This window comes from Gallus gallus, chromosome 2, assembly GCF_016699485.2.
Source record: "Gallus gallus isolate bGalGal1 chromosome 2, bGalGal1.mat.broiler.GRCg7b, whole genome shotgun sequence".
NCBI classification, from domain to species: domain Eukaryota; kingdom Metazoa; phylum Chordata; class Aves; order Galliformes; family Phasianidae; genus Gallus; species Gallus gallus.
In genome coordinates this window covers 26,057,376-26,084,570 of record NC_052533.1, presented here as the reverse complement: position 1 = coordinate 26,084,570, position 27,195 = coordinate 26,057,376, and the positions used below count along the sequence as shown (strand labels likewise).

Here is a 27,195-nt window from a genome sequence, read left to right as displayed (position 1 = left end):
CACAGTAAGACTCAAACATTAATGCTATGGACCTTACATCAAATGGGGCAAGAAGTCTATGGCTCAGAAACTGGGATTCAGTTCATTTGATAGCAAAGACAGATTTGTAAATTTGCTGTTATATTTTGACTTTATTTATGTATTGAAGGTAGCACTTACTGCTCTGGTTCTGTAACGATGCGTATACAGTCCTGTTTCATACAGAATAGCACCTCAGCTGTATCTGAAGCATCAAAGGTGTATTGGTAATAAACACATAGTAAAAGGTGAATCAAAACTGTAACATAATAAACTGATGTTTCAATAGTTTCAAGCTGATCAGCTTCTAAATGAAAGATTAATATATTATGTTTAACAGTAGAATGATTTCTCTTCAAACTACACTTTGCATTTCCATCTGGGGTCTTTGCATTTCCAGGTGGGGTTTGGCATTGGCTCTGGCTGCAATGGAACTGACTTTCCCCACAGCAGCACATACAGTGCTCTGTCCTGCATGTGTATCTAGAGCAGCACTAATATTATGGCTGCTGCTGAGCAGCGCTGGCATGGCACCAAGGCTGGTTCCTCAATCGGAGCCATTAGGCTGGGGGTGGGCAAGAGCTGGGGAGGTCACATAGTGAGGCAGCTGATCCAAACTGACCAGAGGGATATTCCTTGTTATATGGAGTCATGCTCAGAAATAAAATCTGGAAAAGGGACAAAGGGATGTGAAGGAGAAGGGGGATGAGCTCTCATTATGAAAGCATTGGTCTCCCCCAGAAATTAAGGTTCTATTTCTCAAGAAGTGGCTAAACATTGTTTCCTGATGGGAAGTAGAGAATAATTGTTCTCTTCTTTTGCTCCTGTGATACCTTTGTTGTTGTCATTGTTGTTTTCTTTTCCTTTAATTCAACTGTCCTTATCTCAATTCCAAGTTTTCCTTTTTTCAGCACATTTTCTCTCCATTCTTCCAAGGAGGAGGAGTGGGAGAGCAGTGTGGTAAGGCTGAGCTGCCCATCAGTTGTTAAACCAGTGCTGGTTCTAAAGCCAAATGCTATTTAATTCAGTGGATACACTGAGGGATTTTTTGGTGATTTCTCATGATACTAATGATGTTTCACTGCAGTTTTGTGAAGCCATAATCTGATGAAACTCTTCCTACTGGAAGTAATGCAATGCCCAACCATTTAAGGTAATACCATAATAAAAATGAACCTTGAAAAATCTGCTCTCTGAGAGGACCTGCCTCCAAACATCCTCTGAAAGCCTTCCAAAATCTCTCCTCTAGTGATATTTATATATTTTGAAGGCTAACAAAACAAAACAAAAAACCCACAACCCCCCAAAAATAAAGCCTATTTGCTTTTCAGGAGGTCTCAATCAAATTCACTGACAGATCTTACTACTGTGGTCTGGGTAGTCACTGCAAAAAGGATCCCTTACTGATTCATGGTACGTTTTCTTCTGATAAATCTAGTACTGTTTCAGTTCAGTACGTCAAAGCCCTCTTGACACTTGACAACAGTTTGCTTCCCCATCTCTTCCTGCCCTCCACCACACCACATGTAACTCTGTTAGAAGATTGAGAGAAAAAATATTTTGTTGTGATTCAATTACTGAAAAGCTATATCCTAAAAGATTCCCAAAACTAGGACAATTTGGCTATAAGTAATTAGTTTTTTGCATATTTATAGTAAAAGTGCTCACTACAGAGCTCACATTACAAATCATTATTTATCTATATTTCCTTAATATATTGAAGCCACTGTATAATTTGTTGAAACTGCTGAAGCATACTAAACTTCACTTCTCAGAAGACCATCCAGGAAGAGTTTTTGTGTTTTTTTTTTCCCCCATTCTGCTATTATGTTGTATCATGGTGCTTCCAAGACATAATGTTCTTCTCAACCATTAAGAGCCCCAACAAGAAAACACATATACATGCATCATTACATTCAAGTTGTCTGATCGTTGAACTGAACAGTACTGTTTAGTAGAGTTATGCATGAAACATACTGTAGAACAAGGCCTCTATGAATGGAATACTGAATTTAAATAGACAAAGCAAGGCATTTAAATTATGAGTATTTAAGAAGAGGCTGTTTTAAGATGACTATTTTATCCTGAAGTCCTAGTGCTTCCAGTCTGCTCTGTCTGAAGGGTGTCTGCCCAATGCTCAGGTGTTACTGCTCTGTTCTTTGTGCAACAGCTGCTCTCATAATAATGCTATACCTATAGGTATTACCTATAGGATGTATGTAGAAAATACTTATGTATTTGTTCATTTTACTTAGTTGCAACTGCAGAATAGGTAGTAGAAAATAAAGATTTGTAGTAAAAAACAGGCTCATGCTCTTCTGTAGCAAGTATTACCTAGCAGTTGATACAATTCCTTTTGCATGCTTTGTCTTAACTAGACATACCCTAGGTGATGTAAAAGACTGAAACTCCAAAAGCTGGTAGCACTGCCATTTAAATCAGCACTTAAATTTAGAAACAGACGTGTAACTGTACTACTGCAAATATCAATGCAATTTAAAAATGATAATTAAGAATGTTAGGAAAATACAGTAAGCGCTGTCTATTTTGTCTATTTTGATAGGCAATAAATCAAGGATCTTGCTCTTCCTCTATTAATTGATATTTCCCTTTGTCAGAACTTTCCTTAATGTCAGTGGTATTCTTTATCTTTAATTCATTTAATTTCAGTGAAACCTTTCAATAGGTTCTCTAAAAAGGAAAACCTGAAAAGTGTTGTTACCTTTTTCTTCCCTTGTCCTTTCAAAACCCTTAAACTGATCACAGAATCATGGAATGGCTTGGGTTGGAAGGTACTGTACCTCTTTCAAAGATTTTGCAATTTATTTTGATAAAGTGTAATACGTTAACATAATAACTATGGTATCAATTAATAATCTAAGTCATGCCACATATTGTACAAACACATCTGGACAGTCTGATCTTGTAGAGTCTAAAATCACTTATGAAAGAAAGAAGGATAAGACATAAAACATCACAGAAACTATGTGAATCAGGATAATGGGTATGCATCTCACTTTTTCTTCTTTTCTGAGTATGGCTGACACATTTAGCTGAAACTGATAAAGTATGTGTCTAGAGTAAAGCAAGGTCTGAGATTCAGACCAGGATATCTTTGGCTATAAGCTAAACTCTGATCTTTGTCCTCTTACTATACCATCTTTTTGGTGTGGGAAGGGAGGAGGAGGTATGGAAACTGAACTTGCTGCTACATTAAAGAACCTACTGGTAAAACGTGAATATTAATGCTTCCAATGTCAAGATGGAGTCTTATGCATGAAAAGATTTATGTAAGTTCTAAGTGCTGTCATTGTTATTACATTTAGAAAATACAGAAGGCTTTAAAAACATCAACTTTTCTACTGCAGAACATCATACGTTCTTTTTGAAACCAGTATAGAAGATGTAAAACGAGTGTATTTGTTGCAAGAAACTGTCTGGTTCTAAATTCTGATGCTTATTTTTTATCTCCAGGAAAAGTAAACAACCATTAATAGCAGGAATTTTATGATACAAAACTCAGTAAAGTACGCAGCGAGCTATAAAGTATATGAAAAGCTGTTCTGTTTCTCATAAAATTGTTTTTGACCAGAGAATTATTTAATTGGAAATATGCTTTGAGAGCAATCAGAAGGCAATGCCAAAAAAAAAAAAAAAAAAAAAAAAAAAGGGCCTGGTATGGAATGATGACAAGAGAATAGAGCCAATTTTTAAAACATAAGGAAATAAGGAAGTGCTAGTAAATCAGCCAATGGGATTTTCAGGAGGACAAGTACCTGCTTTCCAAGGAAGACCAATATCCTAACAGCATTTAAGCAGTAGTCAATACCTCCCCTGTGAATGATAGAGCGGTCAACCTGAATTACATCAATTTTTGTTGTTTTGCATACAGTGATAGCAATTTTTAAGGTTGTGGCCCAGGATTACATATTTGGGTGCACAAACATTTGGATATTAAGTTTCTGACTTGGGAATTTTAAGATGTACCATTTTTGTCCTATCTTCTGCTTGAATTTTTAACTTTGCTATTTTCACAATGGACAGAAGAAGTTTCACATATAACAGTCCCTCCACTTGAGAGCAGCCATAATTCATTGCTCTATCAACACATCATTTTCAGAAGTAGTGAGCATTGCTCACTGTTATATATAATAGCAACATAACCATTTTTTTTCCTGCATTTTTTTTTCTTCACTGAGAAAAACAGATTGAAGAATTTTCTTTTATATATTTAAAACTATACAGGAAGAGAGTAATTGGTACTGCCTGAGAGGTTAAAATACTTGCTTATGAACACAGCTGTCACTAATACAGTATTTACATTTACAAAGTGATTTCTGCATGGATGGGATTGTTCCAGGCTGAAACAACATTTTTAATACCGTAAACAAACAAGAGATGAATGCACAAAATGAACTGTTTAACAGGGCTTTATGTACCCCTTGTGCATTGTATTTGAAAATGAAGTCCTTAAACTCAGAGGCAGAGGGATTCTCCGTGGATTAGAAGAGAGCCCTGCAGTCCTTTCAGTAGCATCTTTTTATACAAAATTTGGCACTAACACTGTTTGCTTCAGCAAATGACTTCACGCTTTGTCCTTTTAATCCAATTTCCACCTTAATGTAGACTAAAATGTAGTGAAAATACTAAAAGAGGAAATATTTTGTGTTGGAAATCTTAACACAGGCAGTAATCCAATCCCATAGTCAGCTTCTCATTAACAGAAGTCTAACCTACACATACTCCATACAAACTGGCTTTCAAAACTAGCTATTAGTGCATACAATTATCACACAGATATGACTCAAAAGTGCAAGTAGGAGGTTAACTCTGACAAAAAGGAAAGGAAGAGACAGCTGAAAGTCACAATAATTGATTGTAATCCTTATCCCAACTGCTTGGCTCAGATTTGTGTATTATAACAGCCTTAAGAGTATAAACTACCCTATTCAACAATAGCTTCCTTATTAGCAGGTACCATCTCCTATTTTTTGTAGACCAAACCATTTATACATATCTTAAATAGCCCACCGCAGCAGCCAGGAGCCCATTTAAGGAAAGTCTTCTACATACTTTACAGTTGCATAAAACAGTGATTTCCCAGTAAATTAACATTGCTGTTTTTGCTTTGTCTTCCTTAGACTGCTTTACCACAAATAAGAATTTGGATAACAATAGATAACTGTGGATTCCAGGGGCTTGCCAACTATACATCTTGGCAAAGTAGGGCCAGAAAAACAGCATTACAGTGTCTCCTTTGCAGAAGTTCTGCAGATCCACTGATGACTCAAAAATCAACACATCGTCATCAGAACAGTAAGATTTGCCAGAGGTTATTTAATTAAAAATAAAAACCCAACTATCTTCAAGCAACTTAAATACAATAAAAGTATAGCATGTAGATTCCACCATCACAATATTCAGTGCCCTATCCTAGCCAAACTTTCATCTCTTCATACAGGACCATGTCTAAGTCATGCACTGGGCAGAATCAGGATACAGACCTGAACCAAAAGCAGATTTCAATAGACTAATGGAATATAGTCTTGCAAATCAGAATCTTCAGTAAGCACAAAGTAAGTGAACTGAGTGCCAGAGCTCACTGGCAGATCATTGCAACAACTGTCAGCACTAAACTGTGTCTCTCCTACTTGCCTTCACAGTGGGAAAACACAACAAATAAAAGCCAACGGCAGATAAATTAATTCTATCATAGGCGATGCATGCTAAATTCTCAACTGGATGTCACTGGCAAAAAGGAACCATGGAGTATTTTGTACCATTTGTGAAGTATTTTTGTAATGCAGTTTATTGTGCATAACCATAATGGTCAGCTTTACACTCCACAGAAAGCTGAATTGCTTCTTAATAAGTTCCACAATTTCTCACAAGATGTATGGATTTTGCTTACATATGTACGTCACTCCAAAAGTAATGCCTGCTATTTACTTTCATGGAAACTACAACAGATACAAAGAGCACAGTAACACTATTTGATAGAGCAAAATCTCAGCTACAAAACATCATTTTTCAACATAGGTGCCACCAGTAGCTATGCATTTTTCACTAGTAATGAATGGCCTGGATGCCATGCTTGTATAAATCTGCACCAGTGACTCATTGGTGCTGCAGCCACTGCTGAAACACACCACCCACCACCTCATTGTGCTCACAGCCACTGTTTAGTCTCTGTAAACATTCAGCAAGCATTGATGAATGTCAGCGGGTGCCATTTTTTTCCCACATGGAAGAATCCAGTGACACACCTTTGCTTCATACGCGCTCCAATAACAGACACCATTCTGTCAGAATGCCCCTCTTCTGCCATCTCTCGCATGGCAACAAAATGTAATGGAATATTGCTGGGAAGGTTCAACCTTTACTGTCATATCACCAGCAGTTGCCACTGATTTCATGGCCCAACATAATAAAATAGCAGGCATTACTTCAGCGCTGCCCTTGTAGAACATTTCAAAGTTAAGTTGTGAGAAGATGAAGAAGACCCCAAAAATGGAAAACATAATTCTTGGCTGTATTCCTTCCAAGGTAGCTTGAACTGCACTTTTCCTGCACTGGTTTTCAGCAATAAACTAGCAGGCTTGCTTAATGGAAAGGATTCACATTTTTAGTCTATGTAAAGATACAGGCTATACTTGTGATTCTCTTTTTCTTGCTGTTTCTCTGAGTGATTGAGGTGAGGGCTAACATTTTTATTTTGTCTGGATGGTTTCATTAAATGCAACACAGCCTGGTTGTTTAGAACTGATAGCTTTAGACAAAAGTAGGTGCCTGAAACATGTCTGAAGGTTGCAGTCTCTCCCAGAAGCTACTTTTTTTTTGCTGCCTTGGCAACACATGCAGACCTTCACTCTCTGGCAAACATTTCATCATCTCCAGGCTTATTTCCTTCCAGATTTCACAGTCTACTTCACAAAATTCTCATCTCTTTAACTGGGAAAATTTCTGAAGATCTTTAGGATAACTGAAAATCTTGCTGTCCGTTCCTTTAAGACACAGTTCTTTTCTCTCCGTTTCTGCTCCATTTCTTTTTTTAAAAGAACATCTCTTTTACAAGGACTAGGTAGAACTAACAGCTTACCATTTATAGACAGAGTCAAAGCGGGTGACTGAGGAGATGTTCCTAGAAGGAAATAATAATAATAAAAAAAAATTCTTCAAGCCTGACATTAAAAGGCTTGGAAAGCAAAACAGCATTAAAGTCAAGGGGAAAAACAAAGACGGCTCCAGTTGCCTGCTCTAAAAGGGAGACTATTGTAATGTATTCTAACCAGAAAAAACACCACCTTTGGTGTCCACTTTTACAGTTGACATATGCACTGAATATTTAATTGATATTATTTTTACCTCATTCATCCACTGTTAAGGCCTTCTAAACCAGGTGTCCTGTTTTCTGAATGCATGAAATGGTATTTATCCTCAGGTTTATTCTGTTCAGCAAGGTAGTTTATACACCTGACCACAAATGACTATGAATCTTAAAATTAAACATTTCAGATGAAAGGATACAACCCAGAAATAGTTCTACAAGTTTGTGTTCAGTATTTTTTTGTTTTTTGTTTGTTTGTTTTTCTTTTAAACACTCGACCTGTCTATTCTGCAGCCTATAACAGGATTTGCCAGAATTCAGTTCTTATTCTCTCCTTTGGTAGAGAATTTATCCATGGCTAAAGCACAAATCCTTATTTACAAGCATCTAATCACTGCCCATCCCACTTTTTTTTTTTTTTTATCTTTATTTGTATTTTGTACTTTGAAAATTAAACTTCCTGTCTTTTCAAGCTGAAGGAATTGCCAAAAATTTTAGTCCCGTTGGGATGGATTGGAGCAGAGAACTCAAATCTCGTTGTAGTAGACTAATTGCTGATAATCTGTTACATCTGCTGTTGTCCTCAATCCCTTTTGGACACCAGTTTCATAACCCAAACTTTTAAATATTTTAGAACACCCATCACATTAATATTTCATCAGTCTGAAAAAAAGATTCAGATATTAATAGTGACAACAGAAGCTTTTGTCTCAGCTGTTACTCAGAAATACAGCAGGTTGTGATCACATTTGTAGCAGCCGAGATAATTTTGTAACTAATTTCTACAGATTAACTCACTCTGCTTTCACCACAACACCTACATACTCCCAGTAATCCAAAAATGTTAAATGCATAATTGAATTTCCTTTCCTTAAGGCATATGATTTCATAACCCATGGCAGGAAAGAATAAGAGTCAACTGACAACAAAATGTTATGCCTGTCCAAACATTTCAAATGCCATATCTCTTCAATAGCTTGGCTTGCACATCATTCTGCTTTTTACATTAACGTTTATGAACCAGTTATTTATCAAACCCTTCAAAATCAAAAAGTAGATATTCTGCAACCAATAACGTTTTTCATGCTTTTAGAAAGGCACACTCAGACATATACAGTCTAACAAAAATTAACACTTCAGAAATCCCATTGTTCCATGGGACTTTCAAGCACAAGATTGGCTGGCTGACTTGCTGAAATTTCTAAGCCACATGCTTACAACTTTTTGGAACAGATGAAAAAGAGTAACATGATAGCATTTCTGATCAATGGTGGGATTTCTGCTCCTCACAGAGCATTCTGAAGATATGAATGCTCATGAAGAAATTCAGAAGTCAACACCAGTCATTCAGAATCTACAAGACTATATGATCCTGTAGCTTTCTTGCTTCAGAAATGTCATGGCACACTTGAAAATTATGAAGGGAGCAATATTCATGTGTGCCTGATCAGTCTGCCCTGAAGGCATCATACTTGTTCTACAAGCGTCGGATACGCCCCACATTTCAGGAAGGGATGAAGACAACCAAGCATCAGTACTTCAGTCTCAAAGAAAAACAACCAACTTGTAATGAAATCCATTCATCTAGTGTATCTGTATTCTTGGAAGAAAGGATTCTGAGGCTTTTCCAGAGCAAGAAAAGCCTCTGGTATATGCAGCTATACACATCAGCAAGCTAATACTCTGAAAAGATGCACTGTGGATACTAAGATACTAGAATACATTTTCATAGCCAAATGCATATAACAGTCTAAACTGACAATATGCAAAAGCATGACTTCCAACAGGTATGAGTTCATAGTTCAGTTGTAGACATATCCTCATATCCTCTCTATCTGTTTCTGGTTATATTCAAAGAAAAAAAGCAAACTACTTTGAATTCTAAGCTTTAGTTTGCATTTAATTCTGTGCAAATGACCAAAAGCATATGTATATAGATGCAGACAGATCAGTTTTTCAGTTTTATGATTCTGAATTGTTTTTTTCCACCTAGTTAAGGTTTATTTTCAACATCAGACATCTTCCTTTGGACTAGGAAAAAAACAAAAACAAAACAACAACAACAACAAAGAAAACTGGAGAGAAAAGATTTTACCCTAAAAAAAAGTTTACAATCTCACTTAGCTGGAAAATAGATCAATTCCATTGACTACTTGACTTCATTACTATCAATTTACTAACATTCTACATAAGAGGATGCAGTGAATCTGCAAAAAAAAAAAAAAAAAAAGACAAATACAACTTGTTGTATTCTGTCCAGACTTCAACAATGTCTCTATTGTTATGGTGTTTATAAATGAAATGCGTAGGATGTATACATACAAATGCTGTTGATGCCATTGATTTTCTCTTATAAGCAGTTGAATCTACCAGTTAAAGGAGGTTCTCAACCCACCCGTTGGCAGCTGTTTGGGTTGAAGTACTGTGGTATCAAGGGGGACACTTGAAGTGGCTGACAAAAATTCAGCATACATGAACAACATAACCTTGAAATAAAAAAGCCTAAAAACCTGAACAAAATGTGAAGAGTGCTAACCAATTCAATTATCTGTTTGACACAGAAAAGCTGCCAATTTCAGCTGCCGTGACTTGGATTCCTCATACTTGTGTTCGAGCTTTCCAAGTCAGACGATTTACTTACACAAACATACTCCATGGACAGGAGAGGGAATGTACACCACCCTTATCATGCACATTGATTTCAAGATGGGATGGTGCAACATTAAAGCAAGAACAGGTGGCAAGCCAATTGAGTCAGCCATAACACTTTGTTTCCGCAAAGTGACCACTTTAGAGTAAATTCCACTCAGAGTGTTATTAGTCATAAATTCATAGCTCGTAGAAACAGAAAATATTTACAGGTTTTAAAATTGAAATTATAACTAACTTTCAAGCTACTGATCACGCACTATTAAACAAGCCTTATTGCTTTATCACAGTAATTAATTTTTGTTTCACATTAATGACATTCTTATCATTCCTATGACGCAAACAGAATTTAACAGCACCAAATACTATAAGATCACTTAACTTATTCATGTCACTAGAAAGCACAAATACGTATCTTTACATTATTGATCTTCCTAACATACTAAGTAATTCCAACATGAAGGACTGCTTCCATGTGTCTTAGTTATGAAAAAGAAGGATTCATCCTCAAATTGTCTTCTAATATCTGATTTTGTAAATAAAACAGTTATCAAATTTCTAGGCAGCATTCCATACCTAAATTCTGAGTATATCCCATAAAATCAAATTTTTATATATGCTCCCTATGATACATATGTACCTTACTACCACAGAGAATATGTATCTTCACATTGATACTAAATAAGCATCAACATTTCTTAGTGTTCTAGTAAAGTATCCGCAGAATTAGTATGAAGTTTACTGCAAGCTTGTTTTAACTTTCACTTGACCTTCACTTCTTTTTTCAAAAAGAGATTTTTGTATTCATACATCCATTCTTGTTGAAGATGGGGTTAAACTTGTCACAAGCATTTTAATAAAATACCAAAGACCTCCTTTAATTTATGGCAGATATATTTTCAAGAAGGAAAATGCTGATATTATCTTGGTTATAAGCTTGCTGCTGAAATGATTTAGATATTCTTTTCCTTTCACACAGTATCAGTATAAAGCCTTTCTTTGCAAGCAATGAATTATAGTTGACACTTCAAACCTATTCTATCAGTATCTCCTAGTTCAGAAAAATGAGAAAACATAAATATTTATTCTATATATATAGAAGAGACAAAGGACTCTGATAAAAATGATCCATTATGGAATGATGAATAATTGTTACATGTGTCACACTTAGAACAGCAAAGGGCAAAAAAATTTGCCACTTTTTAATATGAGGATTCCAGGTTATTGTGTAAACAAAAATACAGTCCTTTTATCACACTGAGCTGGTAAGTGTTCAAGCCCAGTGATTTCTGATGACATTCACTTCATGACTACATGGATGATGAGTCTGTTTGATGCAGACCCTTGGTCCGATTTGATAGAGTTTATTAATGACGTGCTTTAACAGTGGAAAAATATTTATGGAAACAGCTTATCATTTCCCCAGCTTCTAAGTACAACACTTCCCCAGCTTAAGTTCAGCAATTAATAAGGACAGGAAATCACTTGTTCAATTAAGTGATCTGTTCACCCTCTTTCATCTTGTTCCCATTACTAATACATATGCAAGTGATTCTATAACTTTTCTTGTTGGATAGGGACAGTCAGGGAAAAAAAGTAAAATTTCGAAATATTTGAAACAATATTATCAAATATTATCAGTCTTATTATCAGTCTTTATTTTTAAAAAGGAAAAGAAAAAAACCCACAAAAACAACCAAAACAACTATGTGCAAGTCAAAAAGCAGCAAACGTGAGTTCTTTTGTTATATTTTAGCCAAAAAGTCTGGTTTTTTTGCTAGAAATGGAAGTTCTCTGATGTAATAAAAAAAAAAAAAAAAAAAAAAAAAAGGAAAAGAAAAAAAGAGAAAAGAAAAAGCTTTTCTTTTTGATTATATTATATTCATATTTCATAAAAATATCCATATATTATATTATATGAATATTTTTTTACCATATAGCCTTGAATGCAAAATCTGAACAAATTGACAGTACAAATTCAGCAGTGCAAATTAAATCACAATGACAAGCTCTTGGGGTAAGGTCACCATGAGAAGGGTATAATGTATACATTTATTAAATTCAAATTAAAATGTATATAGATTAAGTGAAAATAAACTAGCATTAACTCTAAAAATAATAATCTGGAAGTTCTAATACTCTGAAAAAAAATGGCTAAGCCAACTTGTGTGTGCACTTCCGTGTATTAACAAAGAGAACTGTATATACTGCAATTCAGACATGCTGACTTGGAAGAAAAAACAGAAATCACACCATATTTGCATTATTGCATTTGAAAAGTACTACTTTTTGACACTATTTTTGGCTTCATCTCTTCATCCATTGGCAGGTGAACTTTTCGCATAAATAAGTAGGAAGCTGTAGTGGCTATGAACTACTGTTTGCCATCTCCTCCAATGACCACAGGCAGATACTTAGGGAACACTGCAAGGTGAAGGCAAAAGCAAATCAAATCTGTACCTGCTAATTTTCCAAATTAAATGTTATTACTAACTACAATAGCCTTTATCTCAATAATGTTGAGATAAAGACATTTCATCCAGATTACTTAGTATTACAGAAGGAATTTAGAAAACTTAGATTTTACGAAAAATAACATTATTTTAACACTACAAATTCTTCTACTTTCCAATCACAGATAAAATACTCATAGTTCAAATAAAAGCTTATTAATTTTTTTTTTTTTTGTGCTTAATGTTCCTACACAACATCTTGAAGGAGGAGTGGAGAGAGAAAATGAATTATCTCCATGGTATACAGAGAGATTTTTCAGGATCTCACATTTGTGGTGAAGAAAGAAACTCCCCTCTACTCAATCTTTCTGCTTTCTGGGATTGGGCTTGTTTTTTGCAATTTTGCGTGCTTCCTTTTTTTGAATAACTTAGTGCCTTTGCAGATATTGAAAGCTTTCTGAAATAATGACATGTGTTCAAAATTAGGCTTTTTAAATTTTTTTTTTATTTTTTACTCTGCTGCTTATCTGGCTAAAATACGAACAGCGGTCACTTCTAGATTATCTGTAAGTTCAGAATGACCGTGCATCATTTTTGCCTCTATTCCCATTTCAAGTACCACTCTTTCAACCACAAAGACTCTACTAAAACAAGCAATGTTTTGCAGATACCAACATCTAAAATTCTGCATAGCATGCACATTCGCAAATTATACTCTATGGGTGACTCCATTTTTTAATGCTGAGTTACTGAGGTCTTTTTTCACAGTTATCTATAAAAATAAAGACTGTCAAAGATGATAGCAAAAGTAAGTATCTAAAATGCAGAAAAAAAAAAAAAGTTCTGTGCTCTTTTTGTTATGCTTCCCACTTCTTCATATTTTGTCATTTCTTTTGGGTATTATACCTCCCAGAATCAAAACTACATCTGAATAAAAATACCCTTATTCTTGACTTTATGCTTAATTTTCTACATTTATCTAAAAAAATAATATCTAAAGGCCCATCTTTATCCTTCTAAATTATGGATATTTATCTTTGCAATTCCTACCTTGCGTGAGCAATATTGGATTAACTGAGTCTACCTACAGTGAGTGCCTACATGCAGAAAGCCTACTGAAAATTTGGAGAAAACTGCAGTCAAATACAACTGAAGGTTTGGAAAACATATGTCAAGGTAAAAGACAACTAGGTCATAGTCCATAAGTTATACTGAAAAAGAAAATCCCAAACAAATCAATGTTTGAATTATCTGACACAGGTTTACAATAGATAATAGCTTGGACTCAGACTACACAGCAAACTAAGATTTATCACTGGAAGTCTTGGAAGAACAGAATCTTGGGTTCACTCTGTTTTGTTTGAAGTGTGAAAATGAATATAAATACTAATTTATTTATTATTATTATTATTTTGAAAGCACGCTCAAAATTACTATTGTATATCCTACTTAATAAATTAGAATGGATGGTGATGATCACTCCTGCCTTTCTAATCTATGAATCATACACAACAAACACTGGCTACTGAGTTATAAACTTGAAATTATTCATATTTAACACACTTAAAAACAACAATGCAAAACAAGAATATAGGGAACATTTCTACTGTTATTCGCATATACAGATTTAAGGCAGCTTTCTACTCCGGCTGCTCAGTTTGGAATTTCTGCTGTAAATCAAGACAAATAATTAATCAGAACCTACTACTTAAGTTTACTCTGCTTTCAGAGACAGAATTTTCAGGCTAGTGCCCTAGATTTGGCTCTGCTGCCACAGAACTACAGTGCATCTCCAGGCCTCCACGTGAGCCAGCATCAAAACACATCTCTCTAGTTTAAGCATCATTTGAGTGCTCTGAAACATCTTCTGTCAGCACCCTTCTCAGTGGACAGTGGCATGTTCGACAGAGGTTTAGACAAGTAATTTCAGCCAGCTAAGTTTTTCAGTGGGCATATCCCAAATTCTTTCTTGTATATGGATGATACAGAATATTACCAAGGTAGTACCTTAGAAGAAGACACAAAAATATCCTTACTGGCAGAATTTGTGTGCTGATTTCTGTTGCTGGCTAAAACCAATTTGAACAATAATCTTAACAGGGAAAAACAAACAAACAAGCAAACAGGGCTGAATATAGGAAAACTAATTTCTCAATGATGTTACTCCTATTCAAAGTCTCTGAGTTTAACTGTACTTTCAGTAACATTCTAACTGTTTTTATATAGAAGAAAGTTCACAACTAGAGCACATACTGTACCCTTCAGGGTATCCTATGTGATCCAGAGGCTTAGGAAAACTATGACAGCTGAGTATGCATTTGGAAAAAAAAAAAAAAAAAAGATTAACTATAGGAAAACCGTTCAACTAAGAAGGATTTAGCAGGTCAATGAGGGCTATGAAAGATAATGTCATTTGCTAATCTACTTTAGAGTCTTCAAAAAATAGCCATTTGGTGTTAAATTAACATAAATTTAGTTTTAATTTGCAGTTAATTAAGGAAGATAAAGTATATATAGCTATCACAAAAATATAGAATTATAACAAAATGAGTGAGTTTAATAAATAACACATCACTGATCCTACTCTGTGCTAAAATATTTAGGTAACATGAACTCCTCAATGCCTGCTAAATATTCTGCTTAAAAGTGAGAGTAATTTAAAGAAACAATACTTTGATGAAGCAGCACTGCAACACTACTGGGATTGCACTGCAATTCAGAGATAACCCTGAAACAACTGGGTAGGGAAAAATCTATATAACCTACGTTATTAATGACTTCTGAGTGACCTCTGCTTATCTTCGCTACCTTAAAGATGACACTGAAATTTCCAACAGTGCCCAAGGCTCATCATCTGAAATCCAGACTTAAAGAATATTCTAATATTTTTAACCTGTCATATTAAAATAAAACAGAAAATTTCCAAGATTATATATGATCTATAAAAATGATCACTGTTTTCTTTACACAGTACAATGTGAGGTCTAATATTTACACAACATAAAAATATCTATATATCATATTCATTTAGTTTTTCATTCAAATGTTACAGATAAGAAAACAAATCATTCAGAAAATAAATTAATTAAAAATAGAACGCTGTTTACAATAGATACTGAAGAAAGGAGTTAAATTTACTTTCCTTCCAGGAAAGAATTTCAGTGGTACATCACACATGCCACTCAGCAAATGATAACAGTAACTTACACAACCTGGCATTATAACGCTGCACAAATGCCTCAAAACACCCAGTAACAGCCAACCAGATAGCACATATGGGTACACTCAAGTCCATTGACATTAGTACAGCTATCAGAATATACAGCTATAGGGAAATAGCCTTCAACTGTTAAATTTGCAGTTACTTTCTAGTTAAAATGTGTTAGTTAAAAACTACTTAAAGTTTGCTTCATTAGAATTTTTCAGTATGTTTCCCACTCTCTTTCTCCAGCTAAAAACATTTTTTCATGATTTCATTATGTAGTTTAAGGTGAAAAAAATTACTGTTCTTTCTTTTTCTTTCCTTTTTTTCTTAGAATATAACCAATTGATTAGCATGCTAAAGACACAAAATGTAACATGATAACTTCAAACTGAATTTACAAAAAATAAACAAATAATTTTTGGGGGCAACATATTAAAGAAAAATGATAAGTCTTATTAAATATACATCAGCTCTATTTTAATAATTTCTTCTGTTCTTATTAGTTTTTAAGATTATTTTAGTTTTTCAAATAACAATGAAGCTAGTAACATCCACGAAAATATATATTTTTTTCTCTTTAAAAGATTCTATTTCCAACTCATCAGTATTCAGAATATGAATACAAATTTGTACACAAATAATTCTAAATGCCATTGGCTTCCCGTTTTCAATGCTGCTATTTATCTAAAGAATGTATCCACAGATCAATGACCCATTCGTAAGATCTGGAAATGCCAAAGAATAATACTCCAGGGAAAATGCTGTTTTCACTTGACTTAAAATAATCATTTTTACAACAGAAAGGAAGCGAGAAGTCCCAAAATCACTGACAATGCTATCCAGAGTATCTATATATCTGAGAGGGAAAAAACAGTCATACAGAACTAATAATTTTTCACACATTAATTTCAAACTAAAGCCACGGTAGAATGAATGAATCTCATAGATGAACGTTCATTTGGCAGTGTATACTGTCCAGCATTTTTTACGTTTCATCTCTTTTCATTAATTATGACTACTTTGAATTGATGACCTCCAATGGACTCATCGTGACGTACCAAGAATGGTGAACATGTCACAGACATTCAAGACATGTGGAGGGGCTGCCCACAGAGAAGACTTTTGATGTAAATCTTAATGTTTTCCTGCAGTGAATTTACAAAGAAGTGGAGCAGACACAAGCCTTCCCTTCACCTTATCAACATCTGACTTTCTCATGACGACACATAAGTATGCACTTTTGCCTGAGTACTGCTTACTGCCTGGTGTATTTTTCAATCCTTCCTTCTTTTTCCTCCCCACAGGAGAGAATGATTACAGATTATTTAATTTATCTAACTTGTACAGAGTGCTTTTCCATACAGCCCATCTGTAGACTGTAGTGACAATTTCTGAATTCAATTATTTGAGTACAGGAAATAAAGGTTATTTTCTACATTTCTAGCACAGATTTTTTATTTCTGTTAGAAATATAGCTGAATGTCAAGCAATAAAAGAGAATATTGCAGGGATTCTTAGCTTTTGACATTTTTAATTGCCTCTGCTTTGGTTATTACACAATAGATGGTTTTATCATCTAAATATAATGTATCTTTGTAAAATCCTTTAAAATATGATTTCAAACCAATGAATGCCATTTTCTATTTGCCTTTAATTTTCTCTCAATGGTAAGTTCATCAGAGTGTAACAATTAATTAACTTAATTAAGCTAACTTAATTATGTTCTTTCATAGGTCAATATGTAGAGCTACTCAGATTAATAGCAGAGCTTGTAAAGTTAATCTTCTTGTATAATGCAAATGGTGCCAAGTCATGTATTAAATACCTTCCTGAGTAACAGATGATATAGGACTAAATGTACTTTAAAGAAGGGCAGAGACTGTGAAAAGGTTAAATAAAGAAAAATGTCTTGGATTTGTGGAAATTTTAAATAGCTCTAATTAATTTTTTACATTAATGATGATCTTCCAAGAGAAAGCCTCATTCCATAAGGCCATTTACAGTTTAAATATACATAAATAAATTTTAACTTCAAAAGCAGAACTGCATGACAACATTTTCCATCCATCTTACAACCTTTATGTTTTGTTATTAAGAAGATTACATAAAACAGTCATGTGAAGAGACTAGGCAGAAAATATGAATTCTTAACTTCAGAGCATTTGCATACTTACTCTATTTCCCAGTTTATTTTACAAAGGAATCACTTCAGTAGCCAAAGGTATTATGCTCTCTTCTCTGCTCATTATTAATTCACTTTTAACACAGTTGGACTCTAAGGCTTTTTAGGCATATGGCTTAGCACTTTTACTATGAAATATTAATGGGAACTACAGTAATCATAATAATTACTTGTAGAAGCATAAAAGGTAAAATCAAACAAATCTCCTGAGTGCCAAATGTGCCAAATGCCAAATGAATAGGTGACTGAACTCCTCTGTTAAATGAGTTTGATGGTTGGAATCTATACTCTGACATGAGGAATACAGGACAAATAACCAAATTTCAGCCAAGTAACCAAATTTCAATCTTCTTTAGAATGAGTCTGACTTAAGCCCACAAAATATTCTAAACTTATAGAGATTACAGCTCTGTAGCCTATTTCAAGTAACTAGCAAATCAGCATTTGCTCTTTCATTCAGAAATCAAGAGTTTGTAGGTCCATAGAGCATAAAAATTTGTGATGACTTTTCTGAGTACTAAGTTAAAAGAAAAATTAGTGTTCGAGAGTTAATCTGTATTCCAACTTATTGATTTTGGGTAACTATTTTTTCTCATTTAACAGTGTACCAGGAAGAACAACATATTTATAGCGACAACAGTCTGCCAGAATTCTTCTGTCAAATGAGTTCAAACTCGCAGCTACACAGAACAGGGAGAAAGTATTGTTAAGACTATGAAGTTTAGTAAGGAATGAACAGGTGTTTTTTTTATACAAGCATAATAGATTTGTATTTATACATACAGATATGCCAATATATGCGTTTTCTCTAATAAGACTGCAAATCCCCATCCTGCTTCTTGCCAGTGTTTATTGTAGACAATGACTAAGATATTTTCTCAAAGGAAAAGTGAAAGTTGGAAATTCAGTTATTTAACATCCTTCTAATAACAGTAAGTGGAGAAAATATCACATGAGCATTATTACATGCTATGCCATGGAATTCTCTCTTATTCCATTCTTTCAAAGCATGTCACATCATGCTTTCCTTATAAAGCAAACACCTCAGAGTAATAAAGCTGCAAAAGAATGCTCTGCTAATGAAGTTTATGATTTCTTGGTTTTTTTTTTTGTTTGTTTGTTTTTCTTTTAAGGCTATTTAGTAATGTCAATGGAAGTTCCTAAAAAAAAATGTCTTACCTAGAGATCAAGGAAGAAAGAAAACTCACAAATAAATAAATAAATATTTAATCAGATGCAAATTATGTTCATAAAAATTAACAAATGCTCCCTTTGCCCATATATGAAATAATGCAGATGTCTCTCCCAGACCTTCTGAGAATAATGTAATGATTTAAAATTGCTCGAATCATACTTATGACTAAGATGTCTTAAGTATGGGACACATCTTTTCCTACAAAACAAAACCATGATGCAGCTGTGCATTATTAATGGAAGAAAAATCTGTGCTCTCTTCAGATATAGGGCAAGCACTAAATGCCTAATAGCTCAGAAGCAGATTAATCTTTCTTCAGTTCAGAATCCTGCAGCTTTTTTGCACAACTTCTGTACTTTTAGAAAGCAACACAGATACATGGGCTATTCACACTCATGTACTACAGTGAGGTCATCAATATTTTACCTAATAAGCTCCATATATGCACACTTCCAGAAAATGCAAAAAAGGGATTGGTTGGTTATTATTTGTTTTACCGAGCAGAGATAAATGTAATAAACAGAGAGAGTGGCACAGCATTTCATCTGTATCTGTACTGCTCCAGCAATGCAGCCATCCAGAAAGACCAGCTCTGTTAGCCTTGAGGCTTACACTATTAAAATATGATTAATTGATGTGCCACCAGATCAGCAAAGAAATTAATACACATAACTCATGTATTTCTGTTTTACTTCTAGTTAAATAAGAGAATACACCTGTCCTGAGACTCAGGTTTAAGGGAACTGTCAAAACTTGTCTCTTCTTCCTTACATAACCAGCACCTGATGTTGTCACTCCCAGCAGACTCATGCTGCTTATGGGAAATGGTATCAAAGTACAGACCACCAATCTTGCTCAACTACTTTAACAATAAACTTTCACTTCACTTTCTCCAACATGATTGTGCATGCATCTATGAAGTAATATATTTACTAAATACACTGTGACTGCCAACTGCCAGATGAACAATGCAAGTGACTCCAGAAAACAGACTAAGAAGGCATGTCCAACCCATGGCCTGCAGGCCTCACAGTGTGGCTCATCCCCTAGTGACAGCTCTTCCCTATTGAGTGGCCAGGTGTGCACCCATTGCTCACAACCACTAAATAACAGCGTGCTATCGGGACTTCCTGGGCTGAAACCAGGCCATGGGGAGGGCACAGTGCAGTGCTAACTCAAGTTATGGCAAATAATCATATATATTTTGATACACTGGCTAAATACAGTCCTGTGAACAGTAAAGAATACAAAGGCTTGCATTCAGTTTTGGTACAGGAATTTGAGAATACATTTCAAGATTGCACAAAAAAAAAAAAAATCAATTTATGTTTGTGACTCCATTTTCAGTTGATATAAATACATTACCTCCAAATTTTCAAATGGAATGCAAAGAGTTGCAATCAGATATCCAACTCAAAAATTTATTAATGTCTCTTTATCAGACTTTTATAAGCTCTCTCTTAGTGGAGAAAAAAAATATCCATTGCTTCACAGTTGCATATTATTCATGTCATCACTTTTGGCAGTATGTACATCTGTGAGCAACCACTGTTACAGATGAAGCAAAGGAAGAGTAAATTTTCATAAAAAAAATCTCTGATGAGTACCTTTAGGACTCACTAAAAATTGCAACCATTGCCATTGGACCAGCCTGATGCATTAGTTTCAGAAACATGGGGTGAAATATCTCATTAGTTTTATGGTTTTGCTGCTCTCTCTATGGTATGTGTTTTATTAGGGCGGTTCTGAAAGTAATGCCTGTTATGACTTCAGAGGTGGATGGCAGTAGTATAGCAGCAGAGGTTGAACCTTCCTGCCAATATTCCATTACATTTTATTGCCATGGCAGCAGAGGGGCAGTCTGTCAGAATGGCATCTGACATGGAAGTGTGTAAGAAGCAAAGGCATGTCACTGAATTCCTCCATGAAGAAAAAATTTGCGCCCACTGACATTCACTGATGCTCACTGAACACTTATGGAGACCAAGCAGTGGATGTGAGCATGGTAGTGCATTTCAGCAGTGGTGACAGCACCAGTGGGTCACTTCCACTGGTGCAAGTTTTGACAAGCACATTGTGCTACCTCTTGTTCATCACTGGTGAAAATGTACAGCTAATGGGGGTGACTATGTTGAAAAATACTGCTTTGTAACTGAGAATTTGCTCTATCAAGTTACTGTGCTCACTATGTCTGTTGTAGTGTCCAAGGAAATAAATAGCAGGCTACTTTCAGAGCTACCAATGTGGCCCAGGACAATTTTTCTTGAGGCTCAGGAAAGCTAAAAGGTTGGACACTCACTGAGTAAGAGTAAGGAAATGTAACTTCTCAGCCTTTATAAATACAGTATTATTCAAGCAAGTGAATTTGTACTTTCAAAGCATTTTAAAAGCTCTGAAACTTGATTAATCAACATGTCCAGAGATTTTTTTTTTTCATTAGCTAATGGCAAAGAATGTGAAGAATGTGTGATATCAGAGAAACAATTGAATATATTGAGTCAGGGCATACTAACAATAGGGAGGTGCTGAATTTTGAAATGGTCATAGGGACAAAATATTTACATAATTTAAGATTTTAACGTAATTTTAAAGACTATGTAAATTAGTATAACATTTTACTAAAAGCAGTTATTTCTCATTTTCCCAGTAAACTGCAAAGGAGGTCTAATTAGGTGACACTGAAATTCAGATGATAAATATTTGTTCCTTCTCACATGCATTGAGCTTTTCTTTCATTGTCACTGTTGCATGCTACTTACTAAAAATGACAATAAAAATAAACAGCATTAATTCATCAATCACACACGTAAATTCTTTCTTATAGTATGGACACCAATTCATTCAAGCATTCAAATCTGTACAAACTATTTTTTCACAAGGTATTGCACATTCTTTGACAACATGGGCTAAAGTATAGATCCCTACCTTCAAACGCAGTTTGGTTATTTTACAGTCCCAAGTGTTTTGGAATCTGAAGTACACATACTTTCCTGAATCCTTCTCAGGCACGCAAATTTCACAGGTATGAAAGCTGAACTCTCAACATGCTGATTACTTATGCAGCAAGTTTTGCCATATGCCACATCGTTGGCCACTGTCCATGTCTCACACAGTTACGTCTGATTTCAGAGCATGAAAGGAGGATGGTAAGAAGGGGGTAGTACCAGGAGCAAATCCCCTGCTGCCCTCCCACTGAGAAAGGGCAGCCAAAGAGAAATAGAACCCAGCACTCAGCCATCATCTTGACTAGCAGAACATCTGGACAGGCAAAGAGCCTCATCTAAGTGATCAAATGACATCTCACAAAGTTATTGAGTGTTTGAGTCAGACAGGACTATCTAAGAGAAAAATAAATTATAAGCAGGAAAAAAACATGGATTATATAAATAACTATAGCAATTCATGGGATTTTCCTGACTTTCTGCTACTATAAATTGTTCTCAAATTTGCAAACCTGAGACACTTCTTTAACACTGCCTTCCATCTATTTCTTTGTCCCATCTATTCCATCCTCCTTAGTCTGATAGCTTTTTCCCCTTCACACTTCTTTCCTGTTTCCCCATACGTGGCTGCATGTGATCATTTCATTAACAATCATGACCTTTTCACCAGTACTGTCTTTTGGGTCAAATTCAGATGAGAATACATTATTATAGAAATAGTGCATCAGTTAACAGCTGCAGTTAATTCTGAATATTAATTAATTAAATGAATACTGAAAAAAATATATACATGAGAGTGATGTACCAGGAGACTTCAAATGAAAGGAGAATTTAGAAAGGGATTTGTTGAAGTAAACACCTCTGCAAACACTGTTTTATTGCTGCTGTTAGAGACGTATTTTTTAATGTGTAATTCACAAACATTTGCTTACTGTGCTGACTTACCCACACGTAACTTAGATGGGTTGTTTCACAGTGAGTTCTGAATTTGGGAATTCAGCATACTGGTTCTCCCCTCTCAAGGTTTCCTGCAAATCCAACCACAAAACTCTTTCTGATTCACCTCTCTCTGTTTTGATATATGCATTAATTATGTTTTGAGAAGTCTCATTCTGTTATTAAACATATATAATACCTCATGGCCCCATGTTCAGCAGAACAGTTTCACCATAAGCTGACATATTTAATAAATTCAAAAGGTGTATTTCCATCTTTCACTTCTTTTGTGTTTCCTCAATTTTATTATCCCCCATGGCATAGCTGTACTCTTCGTGGGCAAAAATTGTATACATATCTTCTTCTTTGCTTTTACTAACCATGCTTCATCCCTTCTGCATTACTTTTCTTTTATCTTTCTTTCTAAATATCACTTCTGTTCTGCTTCTGAATTTCTCCAGAGAAGAAACTCAGATAAATTGGAAAAGTTGAGACTTAGGAGCCGGAATCCATGGCCCTCCATACTCTAAGATCCCCTTGCTACTCAAGAAAATAGACATAAATATTACTAAAAGTTTACATTACTCTATCCACTGGACTGTTTAGATGTGATCACCTGAGTACAAAGTAACTATATAGTCTGAAGCCATAAGACACTATTAAGAATTCTTCCAGCCCTGCACTGAGGACTTGCCTCATCTTCAGACAAAGTGAGATCATTAGAGGAAAGGAGAAATCTGTGAAGGTATTTGATAATTATCTATAGGCTGCACAGGAGGAGTAGTGACTGTAACAGCTGTATTTCCTGCTGCTAATATTTCACATTCTCTTTTACAGGGAATATTGTAGAGAAAGAAAATCTGAGAAAAAAAAAAAAAAGGCTTAACATTACCTTGTATATGGCATATTCTTAACAACTGAACTGCTTGAGGAAGCCAAGATTATGAGTATTAAGGTATCTCCAAACAAAAGACTTATATCATTAAATACAATAACCTTTCCCTGAAAGGATGATTCTCACCATAAAATTAAGTTTTAAGTCTGAATTCAGCAGACAGCCCTCTCTCCAGCAATCATGTACCGAGACAAGCGTGCACTCCAGAATCTGAAGAAGTCAGTCACAGGCTACGTTATGGAACTACCTTACAAATCAGCACCTCTTCTTATAACAACAGGGAGTATGGCCTTATGCTCACACTACATCATTAGCATCTAGCATGATTTTTTTGGAACACAAAGGTCACAGTGAAAGGCACAAGAATATGACCAAGGGCCTTTCCTTTGCACAACCCAGCAGTTAGCCATGTTTAGGTTTAATGAAGGATGACAAATGCTTTACATCTACTTATGTAACTATACACACATTCTGCTGCTGTTTCTTTAGTCTTATAAACCTTCATTTGCACAAATCTAACTTACTTCCTGATACTGTTATGGGTGTGTGAAAGATAGAAATAATGAAAAAAAAATACTTTCCCAATCACTGATAATGTGAAACAGTATTAAAATGCATTAGTTGGAGACTACTTGGCTTACATAACAAAGGTCTGGAAATTCACCCTTGTCTTGTGTGTCAGTGGTATGGGAGCATAAAATTGAGCTTTAGCTTTAAAAGTCTGTGCTACAAGTAAAACAACACTAGCCATGAAAAACAGAGGCAAACGAGTATTCCCCAACAGTTAACCTTGGAACAGAATAGACACAGAAGGTCCTACCTCTTCTGGATGTTTCTGTGCCACCGATATCAGCTCTTCAGAGCTACTTCTTGAGGTAGAGGGTACCACATTACTTGGGGCCTCTGAGACCACCTCATTTGACGGCTCGGAGTCCTGAGGGCAACAGAGACAAATAGACCCCTCAGAAGCGTGTTGGTGTGGTACCCCAAAAGGGAGAGACTTCTCAGAGGAAGCGTGCTCTAAGCACAGAAAAACAAAGAATACTTAAGTCTAAAACCTTGTTTTAATCTGGGCCAACACCTTTACCCCAGAGACAAAAACATCTGTCATTTACTTTCTTAAAATGCGAATAGTTTCCTCACAAGAGCATTTTAAGGCTTAGCAAATAGCTATATAGTGTTTAAGAATTGTCAAGTTCTGAATAAGTGTGCTTGTTTAGCCCATACCTACCCCTGTGTTTCATCCCCTTATTTATGATGGAGGTTTCTGCAAAACAGCTGGGACTATATTAGAACAACCCAACACAAATATATTTTATCAACTGCTGTAAACTGATATAGTGCATAAAAATATTAAAGCTAGAAAAGGTAGTAGTTGATAGTGTTAACACTACCATCGAATAAGTAAAATAAAAACAAGTAGGTAGTTTATATGGTATTTTCTAAATTACCTTTACAGTGAATTTGTGATGCAATACTACTAAAATAGATCAGTCAACACAAAAATCACTTTAATACCTCCACTGCTTCATACAGTGGTTTTGATATCTGCATAGATTGAGATATTTTGCTATGGAGGAAAAAATCCATTAATCGGTACTATCTCTACTGTGCTTGTAATGCTCATTATGGAATAAGATATTTTAGATGTCATCGCTTAGCAAGCAGAATATATGCTTTTGATGTACCACTTTCTCCCTATAGTCATTAATTGCAAGGAAATCAAGATTTCACTTTCAGAAACTGCAAGCTACAAAGCTCATTATTAAGTTTTTTTGACATAAAAACTTCTAAAATGTAAACTGAAGCTTCATACTAATAATATTCAGCATTTGCAGTTTAGCCCAGTGAATATGTTTGGACCGTTGGAAGAATCATAGAATCGCTAAGGTTGGAAAAGACCCACAGGATCATCCAGCCCAAACATTCGCCCTTCACCAATGGTTCTCGCTAAACCATGTCCCTCAACACAACATCCAAACGCTCTTTGAACACCACCAGGCTCAGTGACTCCACCACCTCTCTGGGCAGCCCATTCCAGTGCCTGACCACCCTTTCAGAGAAGTAGTATTTCCTAACGTCCAGCCTGAATCTTCCCTGGTGCAGCTTGAAGCCATTCCCTCTAGTCCTATCACTAGTCAAGAGGAAAAACGAATACTGTAGTCCAGCAACCACTACTGAAAAACTACAGTGAGAATCAGAGGGCAGATGTAAAATACGTGGATGAGGTTGCTGGAGACTAGAAAGTGGGGAAAATCTCTTTGCGCCTGGAGACAGAGTTATGCAATATCTCTATTATATATATATATAAAGCTTCTACGCTTAAATGTTTCAAATTAAGCTAGTTACAACTTTTTGTTGTTGTTGTTGCAGTGGCTCTTTGTGAGTCAAAATATTCTGCTACATCCTGTGATCTATCACCATAAGTTTAAAGCTGAATGCCAGGAGGAATTAAAAGGCAAAATCAGCTTCCAGTGGTGAATAAAGAATTCCAGCAATTACAATGTTAATAACAAAGTCTCACTGAATAGTTTTATGGGCATTATCAAATGCAAAATGAGACATTTTGGTAGAGCTGCCATCCCAATTCTATGACAGAAACAGTAAAACACTATTTTGCTCAGTTTTCTCAATTACTCACAAGAATATCAACATAATGGCTAAAAATGGTGAATTACAAGGACAAATATCTCAAGCATTCTGACAGTAAACGTTTGATTCTTCCCTGTCCATCACATGAAAGTCACTGCTATCTTTGCCATGTAAAACTTCTGCACTGTGTTCTCGCAGAACACTCGCAGTTCCTGCTTTTGCCATAGTAGATCTGGACTTGCAGTGGCAAACGTTCCCACGCTCAGTGGCCTCCTCATTTTGGTTCCTAGATAGCAGTGACAACAAGACTATCTCTTCTTGCTGTTGGCCCAATTATCTGATTCAGAGTACTGAACCATGCATGCTATTTTGTTTACTCTTTGAGGCCTAGAAAGTTAAATCACTGCTATGTAATTAATCAGCTTGGTATGCTTCCAAGAGCTCTCCTGTGCTGCTTACAAATACAGAAGTAACAACCACATATGCTTGGAGAAAATGGTGTACTTGTCCAAATTCTTCGGTTCAGTGATTTCTCTCCTTGAATTGTGACTGTCTTTTGTGCCTAAGAAATGTTTTGGTATTATACCTGTGGCCAGATATTGGTGGCAACACCTCTTCCTTACTTATATTTTTTGAAAGTAATAAAAAATGGGTTTCAAAACTCATCAGAGCAGCAGTAATTTGATGAGTGTGTATTCCCATTTCATTCCTTTTTCCTCAGCAGGACCGGCATGTCACAGATGCTCTCCCCTGATCAAGTCTCAATATCTTTTTCCCCTAAGCCATGCTTCTCCTTGGTTG

The 27,195-nt window shown here is 35.4% G+C and overlaps 1 protein-coding gene across 3 annotated transcripts in view; it reads right to left on the bottom strand.

Annotated features, from left to right (window-relative positions):
- PHF14 (PHD finger protein 14) overlaps positions 1 to 27,195 on the bottom strand; it is a 155,108-nt gene that overhangs the window by 9,608 nt on the left and 118,305 nt on the right. The window contains exons 18-19 of one of the 3 annotated variants that reach the window (XM_015281402.3): positions 24,623 to 24,736; positions 22,917 to 22,999 (exon numbers count right to left, since the gene is read on the bottom strand). The exons of 1 other annotated variant lie outside the window; for it this stretch is intronic. In XM_015281402.3, coding sequence (XP_015136888.1) covers positions 22,928 to 22,999; positions 24,623 to 24,736 — 186 coding nt within the window. In that variant the 3' untranslated portion in view covers positions 22,917 to 22,927. The remainder of the gene's footprint in view (positions 1 to 22,916; positions 23,000 to 24,622; positions 24,737 to 27,195) is intronic. One more of the 3 variants, XM_015281401.3, reaches the window with a different exon arrangement.